General features: G+C 42.6%; 3 protein-coding genes and 1 pseudogene across 3 annotated transcripts in view; 1 reads left to right on the top strand and 3 right to left on the bottom strand.

Annotated features, from left to right (window-relative positions):
* Positions 1-2,400: 2,400 nt before the first annotated feature.
* LOC109476322 lies at positions 2,401-5,126 on the bottom strand. Its single transcript, XM_019777239.1, has 4 exons — positions 4,947-5,126; positions 3,247-3,390; positions 2,760-3,102; positions 2,401-2,634 (listed from the first exon to the last, which is right to left on the bottom strand). Exons 1-4 carry the CDS (start codon positions 5,116-5,118, stop codon positions 2,556-2,558), a joined length of 738 nt encoding a protein of 245 aa, XP_019632798.1. The 5' UTR covers positions 5,119-5,126; the 3' UTR covers positions 2,401-2,555.
* Positions 5,127-8,119: 2,993 nt separating this feature from the next.
* On the bottom strand, positions 8,120-11,326 carry LOC109476324 (annotated as a pseudogene).
* A 1,348-nt stretch (positions 11,327-12,674) lies between these two features.
* Positions 12,675-15,506, bottom strand: LOC109476345 (zinc finger protein 239-like). The gene is made up of 3 exons (XM_019777272.1): positions 15,380-15,506; positions 13,924-14,005; positions 12,675-13,764 (listed from the first exon to the last, which is right to left on the bottom strand). The coding sequence occupies exons 2-3, from the start codon at positions 13,987-13,989 to the stop codon at positions 12,973-12,975; spliced, it is 858 nt and encodes a 285-aa protein (XP_019632831.1). The 5' UTR covers positions 13,990-14,005; positions 15,380-15,506; the 3' UTR covers positions 12,675-12,972.
* A 1,024-nt stretch (positions 15,507-16,530) lies between these two features.
* LOC109476226 overlaps positions 16,531-25,015 on the top strand; it is a 15,054-nt gene continuing 6,569 nt past the window's right edge. The window contains exons 1-11 of the mRNA XM_019777109.1: positions 16,531-16,735; positions 17,453-17,634; positions 19,805-20,015; positions 20,278-20,388; positions 20,631-20,747; positions 21,379-21,498; positions 22,192-22,305; positions 23,042-23,217; positions 23,686-23,841; positions 24,417-24,555; positions 24,770-24,954. Of these exons, the coding sequence (XP_019632668.1) occupies positions 16,531-16,735; positions 17,453-17,634; positions 19,805-20,015; positions 20,278-20,388; positions 20,631-20,747; positions 21,379-21,498; positions 22,192-22,305; positions 23,042-23,217; positions 23,686-23,841; positions 24,417-24,555; positions 24,770-24,954 (1,716 nt within the window). The remainder of the gene's footprint in view (positions 16,736-17,452; positions 17,635-19,804; positions 20,016-20,277; positions 20,389-20,630; positions 20,748-21,378; positions 21,499-22,191; positions 22,306-23,041; positions 23,218-23,685; positions 23,842-24,416; positions 24,556-24,769; positions 24,955-25,015) is intronic.

Here is a 25,015-nt window from a genome sequence, read left to right as displayed (position 1 = left end):
CTGCATCAGTCAGCAGCCACCTAACTATACAGACATTACAAGTTACACTCTTGTCTCAAATAATATCAAGTAAATGGTAGGTAAAATGCATAATTGGGATTTTTTTCTCACCTTTTATTCCTCTTGGGTCTTCAAATCATCTGTTCTGGTCCACTCTGTCTTGTCAGGTTCAGACAGAAGTTCTCACTACTGCATCAGACTTCATCTAACCATACACACATTATAAGTTGGACACTTGTCTCAAATTAAAAACTAGCAATGCACACACACACATAACGTTACCTTAAATATCTTTACTTTAAAACAAACACATACCTCGACGAAAACTACATAATGACCATAAAAACGGGGATAGAAACAAAAAAATAAATCAACCCCCTTCAACTGAAACTTTATGTGGAATACGAAAAAACTCGGCGCAAAATATTTTGAAAACAGGAATTGCTACCTTCAAGCGTAGTCATCTGTAGTGTTTGCGCCAGAAATATGTGGGCTTGGTCATTACTATTTACTGAATTACTCTGAAATTCGTTCTTCATTATCATTTGCAGTGTATCAATTACAATTTAAAAGCTTGCTCGTTTCCTTTTAAAAGTAATTCAGTAAATGGTCAACTCGAATTAACTAGTTTTCAACCGTTTTGTATCGTATTCATTTCGGCGCCCTGAAGCTTTAAGGACGCCATCTTGTTTACGAAAATTTTTGGCGGGAAAAATAACTAATTACACGGCCACATTCCAACAGGTGTTTTGAACCACGTGGAGATAGAGAAAATGGTTTGGTAAATGCAGAATTTCTTTCGACAAATATAACCACAAAACGCTAAACAACTGACTAAAAAGACATGCACATACATTCAACACTCTACAAGTGCACATTGAAAATGTTGTTGAAAACGCGGCAACTTGATGGGCTTTTCTAAGCCTACTTACTTAGTATGTAAAATTCGGAACGGTTGCTACCTAATACAGAAATAGTTCATTTCTTACGGAATATGTTGACATGTTCTTACTAGTTGCTAAGGAATAATGTCAGCCAAACAATGTACTGGTTTACCTGAAACAATGAGCGAAGCCGTCTCCATTAGTCCATACCACGCTACTCTTCCCAACTGTTTCGCCATTTTTGTCTTCTCCAAAATTCGCCAGGTCAGGAAATCCGCATTTTCTCCTCAAAACATCGCCAGAACGGCACAAATCCACAGCGAAAACTCCCAAATATTCTGCTGCACACTTACTAAAGACATTCTACCGACGAAAACGTCTAAAAGTACCCAGAAAGTTGTGAAAAAATCAGCCCAGAGTATTCCCGTCGTACGAAAGCGCCATTTTGAATGGACTATACCAAATGTGTTTTTACACAGGTGTGCAGAACGGCCGTACATAATTAATGTGAAGTTGATAATATAATTATAACGACCAATGGCGGCCCGTTTCGGTGCCAGGCACTTATAATATGTGGCGAAGAAGGCCGATTAGGATTATCTGATTACGAAGGATACTAATGTCAATCTCTGTAAAATAATGGATGAAAATGCAACTACATTGTACAGGGCACCTTTAAATTCGTATTTCTATCTTCACAAATAAACATTTTCAATAATAAGCTGTTATGTGGCCACAGTATGAAAAATATCACTCTTGCCCAATTTTTCTATTAACTATAAATTTATTTACTTTCGCGGGGACTTAATTCCGTGGTAGAATAAGGCCACACCAATTTAATTTGTTGGTTCTCGGATTTTTTCTGAAAAAATATGAAGCGACAGGGCGAAAAAGTTAAAAATAAAAACAGGTCTAGGCATCCTATTAAAGCCTAAAATACTATAGTAGGAGCCATGAAATTAACACAAAAGGCTGGGCTGATATCTAAACAATGAATTTTGAACTTTTATCTAGAAAGGTAACATTTGCCAAGCAAATGTATAATGTTAACCTTCGCATATGGTCTGCTCTGTTAATTCTCACTCAAACACATTCACATACATGATTGTACTACTAGTATATGGTGACAGGAGCAGAGCAGACCATGAAATTGCAACATTATGTAACCCAACACCAGTCACCATGGTGACAGGTGTCAACAAAAATTCTAATTTGAGGCACAATCCAGACCATAAACGTACTTAGTGATAGAAAACACAAAGTTCGCCTCAAGGCTTTTTTTTATTCATTAAAACATAACAAGGACAGTGTAGCGATGCACTCAAGTTAATAATTTTTTTGGAATATATTTGAATTTGTAACATTAAATGTTACAAAGAAGCAATAGCTTACCTTTCGGTTATATTTTCCCAAATTGTCTCCAAATAGCATTGTTGAGAAATACACTAGCCACTGATATAACGTAGAAATGAAAGTTTACATGCTTAGAATTAAAGTTTTTGTCTCTAAAGGAGATCAGAAATACAAACTTGTATCCTAATAACACAACAACAGATTTTGAAAGCAGTGCAAGCCTCTCAAACCATCAAAATACTTAGTAATACATAGATTATGATTCTTTTTACCCAGAATTTTGGGGTCTTTCAATTTCCACTACTTTTCATTCTGCCATCATTTTTTTTTCAAAATTTCAGTTAAGTGGCAATCATGACCACTGACTTTTACAGTAGCTGTGGTGTTGGATGTAGTGAATTGACCTAAGACTGGCACTTTTTAGTTTTTAGGTCCTTTTGTAGTGTTCCCACACCAGCATACATAGGATTTGGCTTCAAGGCAGCTACCAACTCGTTATGTGATAGATTTCCAACTTTCAGAGATTGGATGGCCTGAGACTGTCCCTGCCCTGTCTGATTATGATCACTGGTACATGTTGGGTCCTTTTGTGGTGTTCCTACACCAGCATACATAGGATTTGGCTTCAAGGCAGCTATAACTTCTTTATGTGATAGATTTCCAACTTTCAGAGACTGAGTAGCTAGAGGCTGACCCTGCCCTGTCTGATTATGATCACTGGTACATGTTGGTGCCTTTTGTGGTGTTCCCACACCTGCATACATAGGACTTGGCTTCAAGGAAGCTACCACTTTTTTATGTGATAGATTTCCAACTTTCAGAGACTGAGTAGCTAGAGACTGACCCGATCCTGTCTGATTATGATAATCACTGGTAGATGTTGGGTCCTTTTGTGGTGTTCCCGCACCAGCATACATAGGATTTGGCTTTAAGGCAGCTACCAACTCGTTATGTGATAGATTTCCAACTTTCAGAGATTGAGACCGGCTCTGCCTTGTCTGATCAAGACGGTTGTCAATATCTTCGTACTGGTTATCATCACCACTGGCCATTACAGAAACTGCAGTATTTGTGTTGCTACTAAAAACTTTGCTGGGAGTCCCCTTGTACCACATTGTGAGAATGACAGAGCCAATCAGGACAATACCAGATACTGGGCCATAGACAGAGACTATGAATACAGATAGGGGCAAACTGGAAGTCCAGTCATGAGAATTACTGTTTAGTGGTTTGTCTGAAGTGACTGCAAGGGGCGAAGTTAGTGTTGTTTTTGTTTGGCTTTCAGGATTTTCCGCAGAATTAGCATCGCTTTTGAAGTACCAGTGGTAGCGAGAGTTGGTGCCATTGTAACAGTCATTACCATTACTTAATGTACTGTGTGACATCTGTGTGAGAGATGTAGAGACTACCTGTCGTGCCGTTGTGCTATCATTGCTTTTTGGGCTGCTAACTGAAGATTTTGACACTGCAGAAGTAATTGAGGTTTGGATAACAGCCAGTGTTGATAATGTTGGCTCTTCATGGTTATTAGAACTTTTAATGTGTTAACGAGGGGCTTTGTGGCAGATGTGAAGCTAATAGCTGTTGAAGTAACACTGCTTTCTGTGCTGCCAAATGCAACAGTTGCTGAAGATGTTGAGGTCAATAATGTGGTTTGGATATCAACAGTCAGTGTTGATATTGTTGGCTCTTCACATACATGTATTTCTTCAGGATTGATATTAACAAGCTTCTGTCCCTGGAACTTGGCAGGTTGTGCACAAATAATCTGGTCTTTAAGAAGAGGGAATTCAGTAATATTTAGCCTGAAGGGAACCATCCTACAGTCACACTGCCACGGGTTATTCTCAAGATGGACGTAACGAATAGATTTCAACAAGACAAAAGCTGAAGGGGAAATGGCAGACATGTTGTTTGACCGAAAGGTTAAAACTTGGAGTTGGGGCAGATTTGAGAAAACACCAGAATGGAGGTTAGTTACATGTATCTGGTTGTGGTCCAGGTGCAACCCTTTTAGTTGAGATAGATTTGCAAATGCACCAGATTGAATCATTGTTATCTGGTTGTGGCTCAGGTAAAACTGCTCTAGCCGGGACAGATTGGCAAATGTACCGTACCGAATCATTGTCAGTTGGTTGCGGTGGAGAAACAGACTATTAAGCTGAGGAAGATTTGCAATTGCACCTGCCTGAACCATTGTTATCTGCATCCAGGACACAACCAACACATGTAGCCGGGGCATATTTATAAGTGCACCTTCCTGAATCATTGTCAGTTGGTTTTCGTACAGTACCAAATTTTGTAGCTGAAGTAGATTTTCAAATGTACCTGAATAAATCCTTGTAATCTGGTTGTATGCCAGGTCCAAATTCTGTAGCCCAGGTAGATTTGCAAATGTTCCAGTCTGAATCATCGTAAGCTGGTTGTATCGCAGATTCAACTTCTGTAGCCCAGGTAGATTTGCAAATGTTCCAGTCTGAATCATCGTAAGCTGGTTGTATCGCAGATTCAACTTCTGTAGCCTAGGTAGATTTGCAAATGTACCTGACTTAATCATTGTTATGTTATTTTTGAAAAGGTCCAACTGTCTGAGATGACGTAAATTGGGGAAACAGTCAACAATGCCAATGCGATTTTCTCCAAACATCAACTTGGTCAAATTCCTATACTGTAACAGCTCTGAGCAAGTTACAGCTGTGATAAGATTACATTCTAACTCTAAGGTAGTGATAGATGTAGGGAGGTTCTGAGGGATGCTGGTGAGGCCCTGTTTGGAGCATCTGCAGGTAGATGATGGTTCACATCTGCAGCCTTCTGACATGTTTTGCTCCTTCAGAATGATGAGAAGGAAAATCAGCACACATCGCAGCTTTCTTCCCATGGTGTCCTGCCACTGCTAAGCAGAACAGAAAGCTCATCTGTAAAGTGATGCTAACAATATGTTTAGAATTATCTCAAGTTTGAATTTTAATAAATACTACTCAACTGGAAAATAAACATGAAAATAGAGACTCATACCTTGACATAAGAGAAAGTCTTAGATCACACAGGAGAAATAGAATTAAATTTAGTCAGACTGAAATGGTCCTTTCAGCACTCATTTTGTTTTTGATTCAGCCCTTTGCTAAATTGATTAATTTGAAACGTAAAACAAAAAATAAGAAATTAATTTGGCCTGGCCTAAGAGTCATTTGGAACAGTTCCGAATGACGTGTTTGTTTAAGGCAGGAAATGTTAATTTTACCTGTCACAAGTTGTTGTTTACTGCTGTGCTTAGATTCTGTTCTTTTATACATTCAATGCAAAAAACAGTTTTAAATTACAACAGTCTTTATAATATTGTTGTGTTGATTGTCTGAAACTGGCTGTTTGAATATTAATATATAGGTTGTATACTCCATTTTGCTGACATTTGTATGCCTCTACATCTTCCAGATTAGAAAAAAATTACCAGAAAAATCATCTACCTAATTCGAATATCAACAGTCATTATAGAATACAACGTCCGATAGGACTGTGTTTCTTAGTAATTCCCATCTACATGTAAATAATGTAATTGTACAAAAACTGTGATGTCTACACTAGTAAGCTGTAACATAAAGTACCATTGTCTGGTTAGCTTGTGAGAGTAAAATACAAACTATAGTTCCAACTTCCAATAGGAGTAAAACATTTTAAACATGTCAATCTGAATTTTCTTGTTCAGAATTGGTCCCAGGAGTTTTACAACACACAAAAAAAACTATATCAACCTGAAGGCATCTCTGCTCCCCTCTTCAGAACTAACCATATCTCCAAGCACACTTTGGGGAGGAAGATCATTTGCATTTTTCTACTGAAGACTGGGCTTCTCTGACAGTTAATTATCTTAGTAACCCCGATGTTACAGTCAGAAAAGGTCACAATCTTGACCACCCAACATCTGCTTGGAGAATTAACCATTGAAACTGTCAACATAACAGATTTACCTTTAAGTTTATGCCCTGGAATGAACTGAACTTCAGTTGGCACTTTATGGGTAGGAACTCGGGGGTAGGATACCTCTGGCACCGGTAGCTGTTGTTCTTGTAGGGTGCGTCCTTCGGTAACTGATCTGGAATGCTGTGTGACAAACAACCAAAGGTTAGTCTTGCTTATGCATGGTGGTGTTGATTGTCTGAAACTGGCCATTTGAATAACATTAACAGGGCTCGAAATACTGAGTGCATGTGCACCTTAGTGCACCCAAATTTGGAGCTGTGCACCCAATCTATTTCTCTGGGTGCACCAGTGCACCCAGATATTTTTGTAGGTTTACATTTTAGATGTTAAATGTATAAAAGTATACAACATATTCTTAACATCTCAAGTGTCAGAAAAATAATAAAATCATTGTCATAGTACTTTTCTTTAGAAATGAAACATAATTAGTTTTTGCTGACATTCTACTTATTTTATTTGGTGCACCCCAAAAATTTTTGTGCACCCAATTTTTTAGGTTGGGTGCACCAATTCCCAAAAATGAATTTCGAGCCCTGATTAACATTTATGATCATGATGGAAATTTTATACTTTAATATTAATGTGAAATATTCCATGCAGTTTTGAAGTACTTTTAAATGTTATACCTGGATGTCAAACATTCATTGATATTCTGTCAATTAACTTGTTACCTGAACACAGTTAAAGCCTATCCTTGCACACGAAACGCCAGCCGGCTCTCTCAAACGATCGTGATCTTTCAAAGGATGAAACACTGGCCAGACCACGCCGTTTGCCTCTCTCAGGAAACAGGAAGTCGCGGTTGGTTAACCCGGAAGTATTCTGTGTTTGCGGCTTCTATGTGACCTTTGGCCTTTATGAGGTGAACAAGTGCATTTGGAGTTCAGAAGTCGAAAATAGTGATAGTGGTCCCACACACAAACACACACACCACACACACGCACGCACGCACACACATGCACACACACCGCCACATACGCAGACCATTGGAGGTTTCAAAAAACACTTCGAGCAAGCTGTAAATATATAAATTGTAAGCAAACTTACTGTTGGATTTTATCCTTCAGTGGATGAGCCTGGACTTTACCCAAGTCAAAAAGTTAGTCTGGAGCCCTGCTCAAAACAAGTGCTCATCAAACAAACAACTTTATTGAAGAAAAAAGAAAGACTTGAACAAACAAATGTCCAGAACAATAAAACCAAAAATAACATCTCTAAGTCTACCCATGGAGGTATAATTTGACCTCCATAGTCTACCTATGTGAATATTCCAGTCAAATGTAGAGTTAAGTAACAGGTTATAGTATCACAATTGAATCCTTAAGTAATAAAATAGCATGCACATTAACGTAAACAATGTTTATGATAAAACAAATGTACCAAAACAATAAAACCAACAATTTCACCTCTAAGTCTACCGATTTGACTATTCCAGGCTAAGTATAAGGGCTAAATAAGTAACTAAATAGATAAGTTTAAGTAACAAAATAGCATGCACGTTAACATGAATAATGTTGAATATGAAACAAAACCTAATGTGTTACGAATCTTGTAGGAAATCGACTTGCAAATACTAGTAGTACTCTAGTAGACCGAAGCACTACTACATGTATACTATACATATACCTGCAAGACAATTGCCACCACATTTAAACATCAATGATCTCAAACTTGTCAGAATACTGGACACTGAACAGGACTACTTTATAAGAGGTATTAAGGAGGCCATATATATCAGAGCACTTCAGCCTTCTCTTAATAGAGATGGTGGATGATATAATAAACTCCCTGGCACTTTTGATCAATTGCTCACATCACGTATCAGTAAAGTCTTGTGTGAATAAGGTGAGGTCACATGTTTGTAAATTCTCGTGAGATCACGTTGTGAAGTGATTGGTCATTAATTATCCTGCTGAAGGCGACAGTGGTCGCTGAAAATTTGATCCCTGTACAATTGTGTGTTGGAATAAAGTTCAACGTTCTATGATCGTAAAACTTTCTTCTAAGGTTTATCCCTTGTGTGAATCTATATGACTCCTTAGGTGGCTCAGATGACTGAACTAGAACTGCCTGCTACACTCCTCACACCTGTAGGGTTGTGTGAGTCTGCATGTGTTTTGTCAGGCTACCTGGCTGACTGAATTGCCTGCTGCACTCCTCACACCTGTAGGGTTTCTCACCCGTGTGAGTCCGCATGTGAGTCTTCAGATGTCCCAGCTGACTAAACTTCTTGCTGCACTCCTCACACCCATAGGGCTTCTCCCCTGTGTGAGTCCGCATGTGTTTCTTCAGATTACCCAGATGACTGAACTGCCTGCTACACTCCTCACATCTGTAGGGCTTCTCTTCTGTGTGAGTCCGCATGTGGATTTTCAGGGTACCCAGCTCACTGAACTGCCTGCTACACTCCTCACACCTGTAGGGTTTCTCACCCGTGTGAGTCCGTATGTGTTTCTTCAGATTACCCAGCTCAGTGAACTGCTTGCTACACTCCTCACATCTGTAGGGCTTCTCACCTGTGTGAGTTCGCATATGAGTCTTCAGATTACCCAGATGACTGAACTGCCTACTGCACTCCTCACACCTATACGGTTTCTCGCCTGTATGAGTCCGCATGTGAGTCTTCAGATGTTCAGAAGTACTGAACTGCCTGCTGCACTCCTCACACCTGTAGGGTTTCTCACCCGTGTGAGTCCGCATGTGTTTCTTCAGATTACCCAACTCACTGAACTGCTTGTTGCACTCCTCACATCTGTACGGTTTCTCACTTGTGTGAGTCCGCATGTGAGTCTTCAGATTACCCAGCTGACTAAACTGCCTACTGCACTCGTCACATTTGTAGGGTTTTTCACCTGTGTGAGTCCGCATGTGACTCTTAAGATCACCCAGTTGACTGAACTGCCTGCTGCACTCCTCACACCTATATGGTTTCTCCCCTGTATGAGTCCGCAAGTGAGTCTTCAGATGTCCCGAAGTACTGAACTGCCTGCTACACTCCTCACACCTGTAGGGTTTCTCACCCGTGTGAGTCCGCATGTGTTTCTTCAGATGTTCAGAAGTACTGAACTGCTTGCTACACTCCTCACACCTGTAGGGTTTCTCCCCTGTGTGAGTCCGCATGTGTATCTTCAGGCTACCCAACTGACTGAACTGCCTACTGCACTCCTCACACCTATATGGTTTCTCTCCTGTATGAGTCCGCAAGTGAGTCTTCAGATGTTCAGAAGTATTGAACTGCTTGCTACACTCCTCACACCTGTAGGGTTTCTCACCCGTGTGAGTCCGCATGTGTTTCTTCAGATTACCCAACTCACTGAACTGCTTGTTGTACTCCTCACACCTGTAGGGTTTCTCACCTGTGTGAGTCCGCATGTGTTTCTTCAGACTACCCAGTTTACTGAACTGCCTGCTACACTCCTCACACCTGTAGGGTTTGTGTCCTCTGGTAGATGCCACAGAAGAATCCTTCTTTGCCTTGCTGCTGACACCATCCAAATTCTGCATGTTGTTTATTGTTGCCATCTTCGTGTATCTGGTCAACTTCTGTAGAGACAAGATGAACAATCATTTTATAAAAAAAAAAGCAACACACGTCAGATTCATAGTTACGTTACTTGTTTGTTGAGGCCACTTCTTAAAAATGGAAATTCTCTGGATCATAGGATGAATCATTTACTTTCTTTTTCAGTCTACAGTTCCCAACAGTATGTATTGGCTGTTGTTCTCTCTTAAAGTTCCTGTCTGACTCTGAAGGTCAAATTCTAATTTGCTTGTTCATTTCGTTTTAGGCCACACCAACTTTATTCTATACTCCTTGATTTTATGGATGACATCTGCGCGCATTGATTTTCGCCAGTTCTCAAAAAAAAAAAAAAAAAGTCACGTCCTCCAAGGCTCTAGGCCTTGGTAGTCCATTTTAGTTAGAGACAATACGGAGGTGGTAACTCTGGAAGATGGCACTGATGCTACCAAAGCTCCACGACTCAAGAATTCAGTTCGTCTTGCGGTTTTATAAACTTCGCAAAAAGCGAGCATGTGCCAGCTTCGTATATGTCACTATGTATACTATACTGCCGCAAAGTCACAATACCAGCTTTAAATTTGTATTGCTGAGGTTTAGTAGCATTTTATTTTTGGCTGTATTTTTTTGTGCCCACTAGTTTGGGGGTCTTCAGAGAATGCCATTCATAAAATTAAGATGGTGTGGCCTTACTTTTGAATGGGTCAGCTGTTACCAGCTTAGTCTGCCTGTGCTGACTTTGTAATGACACATAACGTTACACTTTGATTGAACTTGAACAGAACCTTTTTGATAGATTTTATGTATCTGCTGGCATTACTAGTAAGCATATTGACAAATAGTGAACCCTCCCCAAACTTGCCATACTGCACAAATCTAGATTTACATTGGGGGCATTTGCTACTATTACTGAACAGCCCCGCAAAATTCCAGACACTCCATAATAAATACCAGATGACAAAATGGCGGGAAGTTTCCGGCCAAGGGGCGGACGAAGGGGCTTTGAGAATACCTTCTAAAGTATTCAATATTTACATATCAACTGCGCCGCCCTTTATACCAGTATAAATTTTCTTACGCCTATGAACTATGTGTATATGGGTGTTATCGCTTAGATACACTAGTCTTTGAAAGAATAGCCTAAAAATCAAATAGAAGAACTTCTGTAAACCCCTCATGACCCTTGTTATTTGTGTTAGCGTTAAATATGCATTCCTATACTGTTCTCCCTCAGTTTTCGTGCCTAAAATAGCAATCTTTCAAACTAATGTTTTCTAAAACTTCCTCCCCTAAACATTTTTCAACAGCCACAGACAGAAAACTGGCTTTACAAGTTATAACGGGACACCCTAAAAGCATCAACATAATTTTTTTCGAGTAAACAGATCCGCTTCACTTTTCTATCAAAACATACAACCATTGATATCAAAACAACAATCCGTCTTACCTGAACAGTTGAAGCCTATCCTTGCACACGAAACGCCAGCCGGCTCTCTCAAACGATCGTGATCTTTGAAAGGACGAAAAACTCTGTCGACCACGCCGTTTGCCTCTCTCAGGAAACAGGAAGTCGCAGTTGGTTGACCCGGAAGTATTCTGTGTTTGCGGCTTCCATGTGACCTTTGGCCTTATTAATGAGATGAACAAGTTCAGAAGTCGGAAATAGTGATAGTAGTCCCACACACAAACACACACTCACACACACACACACTCACACACACCGCCACATATGCAGACCATTGGACCGATTTAAAAAAATAGTGGAGCAGATAACATCAAATTTTGGAGGAATCTTTACAAGCACCAAACTTGGTACAAATATTCATGAGACATTACTCTTTTGAAAAAATACGCGGGCCACTTGATTTGACTTTTGGCACCCCCTAGCGGCGCTTTTTGATACTGCAGCCGACCTTCCGGGCTTTATATCTCCTGTTCTAAACATGCAAAGGTCATGATTTTTATGTGGTTGAAAGCTGTTAAGGTAAGAATGAAGTGACGTAAATTTGATGTCTCTAGCAGCTTGCGTTGGAATTGCAGGGGCGTTTTTTGCCAGTGCACAATTTGCTCCAACTTGGAGTCCAAGGGCGCTAATTTGACTTTTGGCGCCCCCTAGCGTAATTACTTGGAGCAAATTGTGGATTTCAAAGTTCTACCTGGGTGTCAAACATTCATTGATATTCTGTCAAATTGTAAGCAAACTTACTGTTGGATTTTATCCTTCAGTGGATGAGCCTGGACTTTACCTAAGTCAAAAAGTTAGTCTGGAGCCCTGCTCAAAACAAGTGTTCATCAAACAAACAACTTTATTGAAGAAAAAAGAAAGACTTGAACAAATGTCCAGAACAATAAAACCAAAAATAACATCTCTAAGTCTACCCATGGAGGTATAATTTGACCTCCATAGTCTACCTATGTGAATATTCCAGTCAAATGTAGAGTTAAGTAACAGGTTATAGTATCACAATTGACATCCTTAAGTAATAAAATAGCATGCACATTAACGTAAACAATGTTTATGAAAAACCAATGTACCAAAACAATAAAACCAACAATTACACCTCTAAATAATTCTACCTATTAGACTATTCCAGGCTAAGTAACAGGGCTAAGTAAGTAACTAAATAGATAAGTTTAAGTAACAAAATAGCATGCACGTTAACATGAATAATGTTGAATATGAAACAAACCTAATGTGTTACGAATCTTACTTAGGAACCTAAAAAATTTCAATGTAGGAAATCCACTTGCAAATACTAGTAGTACTCTAGTAGATCCAAGTACTACTACACATACCTGCAAGACAATATTGCCACCACAATTAAACATCAACGATCTCAAAAAAAAGCAAAGTTGTCAGAATACTGGACACTGAACAGGACTACTTTTTAAGAGGCATCAAGGAGGCCATATATATCAGAGCATTGAGTCTTCATTAATAGAGATGGTGGCATTTTTTATCAATTGCTCACATCACGTATCAGTTCTCGTGTGAATAAGGTCACGTGTTTGTAAACCGTAACTGTCGCGATATCACGTTGTGAGGTGATTGGTCATTAATTATCCTGACAAACGCGACTGAAAATTTGATCCCTGTACAATTGTGTGTTGGAATAAAGTTCAACATTCTACTATGATCTCAAACTTGCTTCTAAGGTTGTATCCCTTGTGTGAATCTATATGACTATCTTTAGGTGGCTCAGATGACTGAACTAGTACTGCCTGCTACACTCCTCACACTTGTAGGGTTGTGTGAGTCTGCATGTGGATTTTCAGGCTACCCAGCTCACTAAACTGCCTACTGCACTCCTCACATCTGTAGGGTTTTTCACCTGTATGAGTCCGCATGTGTCTCTTCAGATTACCCAGCTGACTGAACTGCTTGTTGCACTCCTCACACCTGTAGGGTTTCTCACCTGTGTGAGTCCGCATGTGTTTCTTCAGGCTACCCAACTGACTGAACTGCCTGCTACACTCCTCACACCTGTAGGGCTGCTCACCAGTGTGAGTTTGCATGTGTTTCTTCAGTTTACCCAGCTCACTGAACTGCTTGCTGCACTCCTCACACCCATAGGGTTTCTCCCCTGTGTGAGTCCGCATGTGTGCCTTCAGATTACCCAACTGACGGAACTGCCTGCTGCACTCCTCACACCTATAGGGTTTCTCCCCTGTATGAGTCCGCATGTGAATCTTCAGATTACCCAGCTCACTGAACTGCCTGCTACACTCCTCACATCTGTAGGGCTGCTCACCTGTGTGAGTCCGCATGTGGATTTTCAGGGTACCCAGCTCACTGAACTGCCTGCTGCACTCCTCACACCTGTAGGGTTTCTCACCCGTGTGAGTCTGCATGTGTCTCTTCAGATTACCCAGCTCACTGAACTGCCTACTACACTCCTCACATCTGTAGGGTTTCTCCCTTGTATGAGTCCGTATATGCATCTTCAGGGTACCCAGCTCACTGAACTGCCTGTTGCACTCCTCACATCTGTAGGGTTTTTCCCCAGTATGAGTCCGCATGTGGGTCTTCAGATGAACCAGCTGACGAAATTGCCTGCTACACTCCTCACACTTGTAGGGTTTCTCCCCTGTGTGAGTGCGCATGTGTCTCTTTAGATCCCTCAGCTCATTGAACTGCTTACTGCACTCCTCACAACTGTAGTGTTTCTGTCCTCTGGTAGGTACCACAGAAGAGTCCTTCTTTGCCTTGCTCCTGATACTCAAACTCAGCTTGTTGTTTGTTGTTGCCATCTTTGTGTATCTGGTTCTGTAGAGACAAGTTGAACAATCATTTTTTTTAAAGCAACACACATCAGATTCATGGTTGCGTTACTTGTTTGTTGGGGCCCCTACTTAAAAATGGCAATTTTCTGGATCATAGGACGAATCATTTGCCTTCTTTTTCAGTCTACAGTTCTCAACTGTATATATTGGCTGTTGTTCTCTCACAAAGTTTCTGTTTTTTGTTCTGGTCAAATTCTAATTTGCTTGTTCATTTGGCATTAAGCCACACTGACTTAATTTTACCCTTGATTCTATGGATGACATCCGCACGCGCATTGATTTTCGCCTGTTCTCAGAAAAAAAGAAGAAAAAAAGGCTCTGGCCTGGCTCTAGGCCTGCTACCCAGCAGTCCATTATAGTTAGCAACAATACGGAGGTGGTAACTCTGGAGGATGGCACCCATATGCTACCGAAGCTCCATGACTCAAGAATTCAGTACATACATACAGTGCTGTTTCATAAACTCCGCAGATCCGCAAAAAGCTAGCATGTGCCGGCTACGTATACGTCACTATGTATACTATACTGCGGCAAATTCACAATAAATTTGTATTCCTGAGGTTTAGTAGTATTTTATTTTTGGCCGGAATTTTGTTTTATTCGCCTAGTTTGGGGGTCTTCAGAGGATGACATCCATAAAATAAAGACCTTACTTTTTTGTGGGTATGAGGGTTACCAAGCTGACACATACACTTTGATAATATGAACCTTTTTGTTAGATTTTATGTATCTGCTGACATTAAGCATATTGACAAATAGTGAACCCTCCCCAAACTTGCCATACTGTAAAGACCTAGATTTACATTGGGGGCATTAGCAACTATTACTGAACAGCCCCGCAAAATTCCATACACTCCATAATAAATACCAGATGTCAAAATGGCGGGAAGTTTCCGGCTACGGGGCGGACGAAGGGGCTTTGAGAATACCTTATAAAGTATATTTATATATCAACTGCGCCGCCCTTTATACGAGTATAAATTTATCTTACGCCTATGAACTATGTGTATATAGGTGTTATCACTTAGATACACTAGTCTTAGAAAGAATAGCCTAAAAATCAAATAGACGAACTTCTGTAAACCCCTCATGACCCTTTTGTTTGTGTTATCTTATACATTCCTATACTGTTCTCCCTCAGTTTTCGTGCCTAAAATAGCAATCTTTCAAACGAATGTTTTCTAAAACTTCCTCCCCTAAAGTATGGTCCATTTTTCAACAGCCACAGACGACAGAAACAGGCATTTTTTTTATAACGGGACCCCTACAAGACGTGGCAGCATCAAAAATTTATTTTATAATCTTTATAATCGAAATCTAGAACCGTTGGTTTTCAAAATACATTGATCCCTCTTACCTGAACACAGTTGAAGCCTATCCTTGCACACGAAACGCCAGCCGGCTCTAACAATCTTTACGGTGAATATCGTGATCTTTGAAAGGATGGAACACTCTCTCGACCACGCCGTTTGCCTCTCTCAGGAAACAGGAAGTCGCGGTTGGTTAACCCGGAAGTATTATGTGTTTTCGGCTATTGACCTTTGGTGACCTTTGGTGCATTCGGAGTTCAGAAGTCGGAAATAGTGATTGTCCTCCAAACACAACACACACACACACACACAATACACACACACACACACACACAACACACGCACACACGCACGCAAGCACGCACACACACACACACACACAGACACACGCACTCACTAACACACGCACACATACACACACACACACACACACACACACACACACACACACACACACACATAAACTTGCACACACACACCGCCACATACGCAGCCTTTCAAAAACAATTCGAGCAAGCTTTTTAATAAACCGAATTCCACTAATTTGATGTAGCGCGGCACGCACCACAATATCAATTCATGGTTTGTAGAGAAGTCATGAAATATTTATTTGTTGTTTCTTTTGATGCGAAATTTAATCAACAGACTATTTACAATAGTGACACAGCACACTTGCAACGATAAGTTGCTCTTTCTTCATATTTCAGGCAGACACACCCCATGCATATACCCCACACTTGTACGTTGAAAAGCGGGGGATACTGGAAAGACGCAGAAAAAATACGGGAAAAACACTGAACCAGACCCTGCATCTGCTTGGAGATATGCGAAGCAATCCTAGGTTTATCCTTCAGTCGTAACCCCAGCAATGTTCCAAACACTCGCAAACATATTTTACAACTTGTTCATTACTTCGAAAGAGCGCTCAGTGTGCTTAACATTTTTGATGTAATAGTCTCTACCAGACTACTTGTACTTGGACTGCAAAACAAACAGCCAAAATGTGCCAAAATATATGGATAATACACGTCAGCTACACTTGAATACATACAACTTTTTCCTCTGGAGTATTGAGTACTATTCTTCCACTGAATTTGGCCAATTTTCATGATCACTATTTTTTCATTAGCTCAAAGAGCGTGTTAGAGGCTAAGGTATAGTGTATAGTATATCGTGACACGTTCATTTTGCACCGACCATGGCGCCAGGTGCGGTTGTGTTGGTGTGCTGCGCGTGTTTGGTGTCCGTGTGTGCGGCCGACAAGCTGATCTGTCCTGAAGGGGCGAGTCCCGGGGACGAAGAGTGCACGTACATTGTGGCTATCTGTAACGCCCCGGATAGGCCGACCAAGTGTGAGGAACAACTGGACAGCATCTGCATACCCGCCGAGTCGTGGTGTGACGGTATGTATCAGGGATAGTGGATCGTAGTGGTGTAAGACTTAAGAGAGTAGAAACAGAAAGACACTCCTGGTTCCGGGCCTTGGATCGAACCCACGCCAAACGGCCGGGCACCAGTTCACAATCCGATTCGGCTAAAAGGTCTAGACCAATCAACCCGGTCAGTAGGTAGCGCATTTAAAACCCCATTGTTACAGCGGGGCTAATCAAACTCCCGTCGTGCAAAATTACCTTACCGGGGAACCTAGCTCAGGTGGGCGGAGAAGAGCTTCAGCAGCCCCGAAGAAAACCCTCCCAAACCGCGATAGACTGGACGCCAGGTTACAAAGATCTACAAACTATACACTTCAGCAGGCCCATTGGACTACCTTCCTGGCATATCATCTGTCTGTTATTTGGCCAATTACTACTCTTTCCAGCCGCTTCTCGAAGCCGTAGAGGCTATACCCTGGATGCCAAATAACTAGTATCGGGCCGTCAGCAGTTTTCCTTCGGCAGCCAAGAGCCCTTCGCCCGCCTATGTAAAATACCGCTACGGGGCAGTTGAGCCCGAGGGGTTTGTTTGAGAGGGCCAGCCAAACTCCTCCCGGGCTAGTCTCCCCGTAGTGGTAATTTTTTTTAGACCCGCGGATGAAGGGGCTCCTGGCTGCCGAAGGTAATTGCTAGCGGCATCCAGGGTATAAAGGCTACCTTTTTTTCATCTAAGAATATTCCCTGCAGGTGTTGTTGACTGTGTTCGCGGTTCGGATGAGAAGGATTGCGGGTCAGGTGGATGTATCGACTGTTGGGGAGGGGGGCAGTGCATCCCGTCCTACCTGTGGTGCAACGGCAGACCAGACTGCCCGGGGGGCTCAGACGAGAAGTTCTGCTCCGAATGTTCCGCCAACGAATTTCAGTGTGAGGTACGTTAATATAGACTATAGGAAAAAATGCCATTTTGACATGGCATAAAATATGTGAAAAGGTGTAATAAAACACTTGTGTGTGAGAAGCAATAGCACTCTCAAACTGCTTCATATGTGTGTCCTGGCACATACACATTCACCAAGGACATTATACACAGATGTGTATACTGACGTCCTTAGTGCATTCACGAATTTGGGCTACCGAACGCCCGCCAACCATGGTTATGTAGTCTCCACCAGACGTCTTTTGCGGGCTTAATAAATCACAAAAATCGGCCCAAAAGGGTATTAATTGGCAAGAGAAGGTAGCCGGCCAGAGAAGCTCCATTTGCCCGCGCGGGCCTGCACGCCGGGTTGTTTATGGCCTTAGCCTTAATGATCTGAGGTGCTAAGCTACTGTCCTTGTTCCGTAGATGAGGGGAATTTACTTTTATGCCTTTTCATACAGACTTCTCGCGGGCAAATGTAGCTTCTCTGGCCGGCTACCTTCTCTTGCCAATTAATACCCTTTTAGGCCGATTGCTACGATTTATTCAGCCTTGAAAAGAAGTCTGGTGGAGACTATGGTTATGAATGAATGGTTTATTACTCCGTGAAGGAGGTCAGGACCTCCGGACGGAGTGTTGTAATCGGCTGATTTTTCATGTTCGCAGTCAAAACACTGGGTTCTCTTTGTGTAATCGGCACGCAATTTTATACGCCGTCTGCGGGCATGCCCGTGTTGATGCACGAATGTGTATTTTTGCCGTTGCTGCTTTCGCGGTCAATGTAATATCGCAGACGCACCCCTACAATTACGAGGCGAATTGGAATGGTCCAGAAAAACGCGTTGTTTGGAATAGCAGTGGGGTTCAAAAAAGTTCATGCAGATACGGGGTGGTTTTTATAAGTGGTTCCAGATGTTTTTGCCCATGGTTAAGAGATGCCAAGTTTTTTGGAAGATGTTCGCAGCCAAAACGCATTCTTCCGTACGTCGCATTTCTGTGTAATTTCGCATGTGGTGTTGCATTATGTCCGGGATGATGCACGTCTTTTTATTTTTACCGTAGCTGTTTTGATATTGGAGTAAATGCTTATTTTCGAAACATCCCCATTTCTTTGAAATGGTTTCGTCCGTTTATGCAACTGTTACTGCGCTAATAATAATAATAATAATAATAATAAATGGTTTTTATTGTCCAAACAGTACCCGTGCAGTCGCAGCCTTACGGCTGAATTGATGCAGGGTATCACATAATAATGACGACCAGTCGCGCTGTCCTGATACACCGCGAATGTGCGAGTGTTCCCTGTAGACAGTCCCGGGAGTCATTTTTTTGCACATTCCATTAGCCAAACCAAAATACGTTCATGAACCGAGTCCAAAAAACCGAAACGTGAAAATCGGGTGATCGGACCTGATGTACATTTCTCTTTCTATAGATTGTACACACAATACACACATCTTTAGATAATCTGGCCATGGCAGGTTAAAAAAAAAGTAACCCTGAATCATACTAGATTAGCGTAAATGCATGTTAATGCGTTCAAAACAAGAAAAAAATTGTTTCCGGGTATTAATCTCTTGAATCACGGCGCTGAATATTGACGCAAAAATATTTCGGGCATCGCGCGCCCTTCCCGCGTCACGTGTAGGCATCTCGCATCTCTGATTGGTTGTTGCGTCTTAAGATGACTGAGCCGACGCGCGTTTAAACAATTTTTCTTTGTTCGATTTATCACACTTCACAGAGAATTGTCGCCAATGGCTACTTCTTTTTGTTGCAATATATAATACTTCACGGAGAATTGTCGCCTATGGCTTCTTGTTTGATAATTTTGATCGGCTGATTTGAGTACTTTTTTTACACATTAAAAACTGTTGGCATTAGTCTCTTTACCAATTACCGTTTATCAATCTTCGCAATTTAACTATCATTGCTATTTAACTATAAACACAAGAAACGCTACCTTAGAACAGGTATATTATTACGGATTACGTTGATTTTTCGGGAGGCTGCCTACAGATTACGACGACTATATAAAAAGGCCTGATTACGCCTTACGAAAAAGGGCATGCAGGCCCCCCTATAGCTTGCTACTTAGGCACTCGACGACACATTCAAGTAGCAACTATCCCAATAATGGTTGCAACTAAGAAGCAACTATTCATTTGATGTCTGTCTAGTCCTCGAGCATCTGCGTGCCGTGGTCTCGCGTGTGTGACGCGGTGAATGACTGCGGGGACGGCTCGGATGAGACCTGCGGAGTGAGCGCGGCCGAGGAGCCGTGGTGCCTGCCCGGGGAGTACGCCTGCGGCAGCGGCATGTGCGTGTCTGACTCCGCCCGCTGCGACGGCGTGGAAGACTGCGACGACGACTCCGACGAGGCGCGCTGTGGTGAGACGTGCTATTTTTTGGCGACGCTTCAGGGGCGGAGCCGTTTGTATAATTCTGCGATTGGTTGGAAATATTCTAAAAATTCCGCCAATGCATTCAGTAGGGAATTGCTTATTTTGTTTGTTGACACAAAGAGACACACACGAGCGCCTGTGCACATGGAAATATGCACAAGACGCACGTAACACAAATACAAACACGTGTGCAGACCTTGTATTGTACACTATCACGACGACTATCCTGTGCACTTGTCTCCAAACAGAGTGCACCAGTGCGGAGTTCCGGTGTGAGACCAGCCTCCAGTGCGTGCCGTCCGCTGCTATTTGTGACGGCATCGACGACTGTGGGGACGGCTCGGACGAACTGTTATGCAGTAAGTTTCTCCTTACCGTCGTTTGTACTAGCCTGGTTACCAGACCGCCGTGAGCTCAGCGCTATTCCTTCGGCGCCGAGAGCGTTTCGGGCCGCCAAGCAGGCCTCAAGTACCGCGCTTCGGGGCAGCCAAATTCCCCCGGAAAATATTCTCCTGTATATATAGCCAGCGTTGTTAGTCTGGTAGAGACTAACTTTAAAGATATGGGGAAGGGTTAATCACTGTTTTTTTTTTGTCTACAGTGACCTGTGAGGAGCGGAGGATGTGGGAGTGTCCCGGCGGTGAGTGTATCGACCCCAGCTCGGTATGTGACGGGGACAAGGATTGTTCTTTACGGGAAGACGAGAGGAACTGCCAGCGTAAGTTGGAATCTGTTTGTCCTAGTATCAATCTGTTGTTTGTCAAACCTCAGGGCAAGGGAGTGAAGTGTTGTTTCCGGCGCCGCTCTCCCGCTCAGGCCCTCTATCTCTGCTTCTGACCGTCTGTATCTCTCTCCCTCTCTCTTTCCTTCTCCCTCTCCCTCTCCTCTCCCTCTCTCTCCCTCCCTCTCTCTCCCTCTTTCCTTCTCCCCCTCCCTCTCTCTCCTCCTCTCCCCTTCTCTCTCTCTCTCTCCGCTCATCTGTCTGAAACTTCATAAATCAAGATGGGCAAGAGCTTGAAATCTTGAAATCCTTATCTGAAAAAATATCTATCCATCTATGGAGGCTTTAATTCTTCTGTCACCATACGGTGCAACATAACATTTACAATCCCTCTTCATCTTGGGGTTAGAAAACGTACCGTTGTTTTGACAGACTAGTACCGACTTTTCTGATAGTCCTTCACCGCAAATTGCAGTAGCGACAGGTCGGTTACGATTTCAATATCCCGAAGACGAAGAGGGATTGAAACCGTTTACACCTGTACATGTATCTACCCAACATCTGTTTGGAGATTACTACCAGATATTTGTGTCAGTTTCTAATATGGTGACTGTACACACCGTCACAGGACCCTGTAACGACATGCAGTTCCAGTGTGACGACGGCTCCTGTCTGACCCAGTACCTGGTCTGCGACGAGGTTGCCAACTGCCCGAGCGGAGAGGAAGAGATCAACTGTACAATTGGAGGTAGGAATAGGAAATACTAGTTGTTACACAATACGCAATATTTGGTATTATAATTATGTTTGGTTATTATGATTATTTTGGATTGCATCTCATTTATGCTCAGTTCATTTAAGTTATTCATCTGTTATCAATTATTATTACTTTTGGATATCATTTTGTTCAATCCCCAGATTATGTTTCAGTTAGTTAACACTGACTTCTGGTCTCTGTTGCTCACTTCTAAGTTTATGAAGTAACATCTAGCGTCAGTGCACAGTAAACCAGTCAGAATTGCCCTGATGAAGATGACAGACGGTCATCGAAACGTCGGCTTGTGAAAAGAAATGGTTGTGATCAAAGAATGAACTTTGCTATTCATTCTTTGATATATTTACCTATTTGTACACAGTAATGGTTATTACCTTCTAGAATAAAATTTAATTTATCTATAGCATGAAATGTAAAAACATTACATTGACCGCGAAAACAGCAAAGGCAAAAATACACATTCATGCATATGATGTGTATCATCACGGGCATGCCCGCAGACGGCGTATAAAATTGCATGCCGATTACACAAAGAGAACCCCGTGTTCTAGCTGCGAACACGAAAAAACGGCTACTCACAACACTCCGTCCGGAGGTCCTGACCTCCTTCACGGAGTAACAAATTCCGTTGAGGAAGAAGAGTAATGAAATGCTGCGTCCACATAGGGTGCAATGCAGCCCGTCAGTTCCGCTGCCCGGACGGCAGCTGCCTGTCTGAGCGCGACTTGTGTAACCGGCGGGAGGACTGCAGCGGAGGGGAGGACGAGATGGACTGCGGAGGTAACTAATATATCACCTACGCCCACGGCATGGCTTCAGTGCCGTTTGTGTGCTTTTTGTAACAGCATTAGGCCATGTTGATGTGATTATATATATAGATGACATCCGCGCGCGCATTAACTTTCGTCCGATCCAAAGAAAAAATTAGAAATTTCGACTATACTGTGAATCTTACAAAGTAGCTGCAAAATGAGCAAATATATGCCGTAAATTGAAAATATTGGAAAACGATATTTATGTCGCAGAATGCTAAAATCCATTCCAAAGGACAAGAAGAAAATGTGAAGGGATGAAAATGAAGAGTCTATCATTCACCACGCCAATGAAATCTTACTCTGTGTGTTTAATCATTTGTTCAACCTTCATGACATAATGAAGGTAACTTTTTTTGCCAAACTATTTTTTTATTCCCACGCTTGCATCAGATTTGGGGTTCCCAGAGTGTCATCCATATAATCAAATCAACATGGCCTTACTAGAGATCGAGAAGCTATAGAATTATCTGCATGATATTTGGTATGAGGGTAGATATCGGCAAAATGAAGGGTAAGTTCATGGGCCTCCCAGTGACTCTCTATGGTACTGCAGTAGAACTTGTGTGAGTGCATGTGCTTCTAGAATTCTGTCATTCAGCGTATCCAGACATATTCTCAGTGCTGCTAACTTTGGCTGTGGGGTTGCAAAGTATTATGGGCAATGGGGTGAAGTCTGACATCACTTTTTTTCTTCTTAACAGACCCTGCTCCCCCTGGATTCCCAGTGGGCATGGCGAGTCGCTACATTCCCGACCATGCCGTCACCGCCTCATCGGAGTTGAAGTCGGAGTTCGCGGCGTACCGCGGTCGACTCGGGGGCGACCTCACCGCCACGTCCTGCTGGGCACCGAGGGAGGCCGAGAATCAGTGGATTCAGGTCCTGCTAGCTTTAACATTAAGCTTTCTGTGCTTAGCACTCAGCATTTGAGAAAGGGTATGGGAGTTAAACACACCACTGCCAGTGGACTAGCCTCCTGCTGTAGTGCTTGCACAACTGTGTGGCCAAAGGGATTTGGTGAATAAGGTGTAATAAAGCCTTGTCAGTTGCTATAACCACTGAATGAAGCCACCGAGTGAGCGCAGCTATACCATGTCCTCCCAACCTTCTCCAGACCGTACCAGGAGTTGATTTCGCCCCACCACATATGGGACCTAATCAAACTCCCGCCGTTAAAAAAGACCTACCGGGGGAACCTAGCTCAGGCGGGCGGGTAAGAGCTCCTGCAGCCCCGAAGAGAAACCACCCAACCACGATAGACTGGATGCAAGGTTACCTATAGTCAGCGTAGTTAGTCTTTATGATACTGACGTGATACAGTATTGACTAATATACCTTTCGATGCAGGTTGATTTCGGCAAGACCACCAATGTGACCGGCGTGATCATCAGTGGCGGCAGCCAGTCCTTCGAGCATTTCAGCTGGGTGACGTCATTCACGCTGGCATTCAGTACGGACGGTGCGAGGTGGGAGCCGTACACGGGCAGGGACGGTGACGTGCAGGTGCGCCATCTAGCAGCGCATACAGGACCTGCAGTGCAGAAATATACACATGGGTGCACACATAAACAAACACACTGTGGCACATATAATTACACACATAGACAGGCACACACACACGCCTTCTCTCTCCCTATCTCTCTCTGCACACACACATACATACATACATACATACACACACACACACACACTAACATACAATTATACAAATACCCACAAACACTCCCACACAAACAAAGAAACAAACAATGCGAAACGAAAACTTCACTCTCTGAGGCTCAAGTAATAAAGGAAAACAACACCATTTCATGTTTAGTGCCATTCTAACGCACGTGTATATCACAGTAAGTAGAATATTCCTCAAACAGGGACGTTTTTATAAAGGTAAAAACACATACCTCCAAATTGTCGATGTCTTCTGTACATCATTGATCACGCACAGAGTGACCTAGTCTCGCGAGAACACGAGACTAGGTCGAGACTTGTGCAGATCTTCTGGCCTCCCCCGCCACCTTGCGGAACCTCCTTCCTTTGTCTGCGGAGTGTCTTGAAGTGTTCCTTCTCCATTTCTTGCCCAGGTGTTCCCAGGAAACCGAGACCGGCACAGGAAGGTGAGCCGTCCCCTGGACCACCCTGTGACGGCACGGTACATCCGTCTGTACCCAACAGGCTACCAGGGCTGGGTGGCCCTGAACATGGAGGTTTACGTCACAAATGGTTAGTATCATGAAAACGACATTATCTCATATGTGTCACAATTGTATTAGGCTTGTTACAGTAACATTTAGCTTCAGTGAACCATGTAACAGCTAGCTCCAATGCACAGTGTCAACCATATGCATGTAACACCTAGTTCCAGTACACAGAAAACCAATATTATAGCTCTGAGGAAGGTGACAGATGGTCTGAATCTGTATCTGTATATTTTCAGACGAGGACAATTGGTTGGAGCAGGAAGACTACACATCACTAGTGGTCTCTGAATACGACATGAGCGCGTCCTCGCGGACTGACGGATCCTACCCGCACCAGGCACGGCTCAACAACGGGCGGGGGCAGCAGCAGGGGGCGGCCTGGTCTCCGGACCCCGCCCTCCGGAGTATACCATGGTTGCAGGTAGTTTTCACGTTACTTCTTCACCCTTAAGGATTTTTTGTTTGGGATCTCTCTCTCTCTC

Source organism: Branchiostoma belcheri, unplaced genomic scaffold (genome assembly GCF_001625305.1).
Source record: "Branchiostoma belcheri isolate BF01 breed outbred unplaced genomic scaffold, Haploidv18h27 scaffold37, whole genome shotgun sequence".
In the NCBI taxonomy this organism is placed as follows: domain Eukaryota; kingdom Metazoa; phylum Chordata; class Leptocardii; order Amphioxiformes; family Branchiostomatidae; genus Branchiostoma; species Branchiostoma belcheri.
This window is presented reverse-complemented; position numbering and strand designations above follow the sequence as displayed.

Bases quoted from the DNA above. Each gene is read 5' to 3' on its own strand.
- LOC109476322 (XM_019777239.1), bottom strand. From the start codon at position 5,118: ATGGGAAGAAAGCTGCGATGTGTGCTGATTTTCCTTCTCATCATTCTG. The intron at 3,391-4,946 runs GTAATCTTATCA...TCTATGGCCCAG, and splicing joins CACTACCTTAGAGTTAGAAT to TATCTGGTATTGTCCTGATT. The intron at 3,103-3,246 runs GTCTTGATCAGA...CTACCAGTGATT, and splicing joins GTACGAAGATATTGACAACC to ATCATAATCAGACAGGATCG.
- LOC109476345 (XM_019777272.1), bottom strand. From the start codon at position 13,989: ATGGCAACAACAAACAACAAGCTGAGTTTGAGTATCAGGAGCAAGGCA. The intron at 13,765-13,923 runs GTACCTACCAGA...GTTCATCTGAAG, and splicing joins CAAAGAAGGACTCTTCTGTG to ACCCACATGCGGACTCATAC.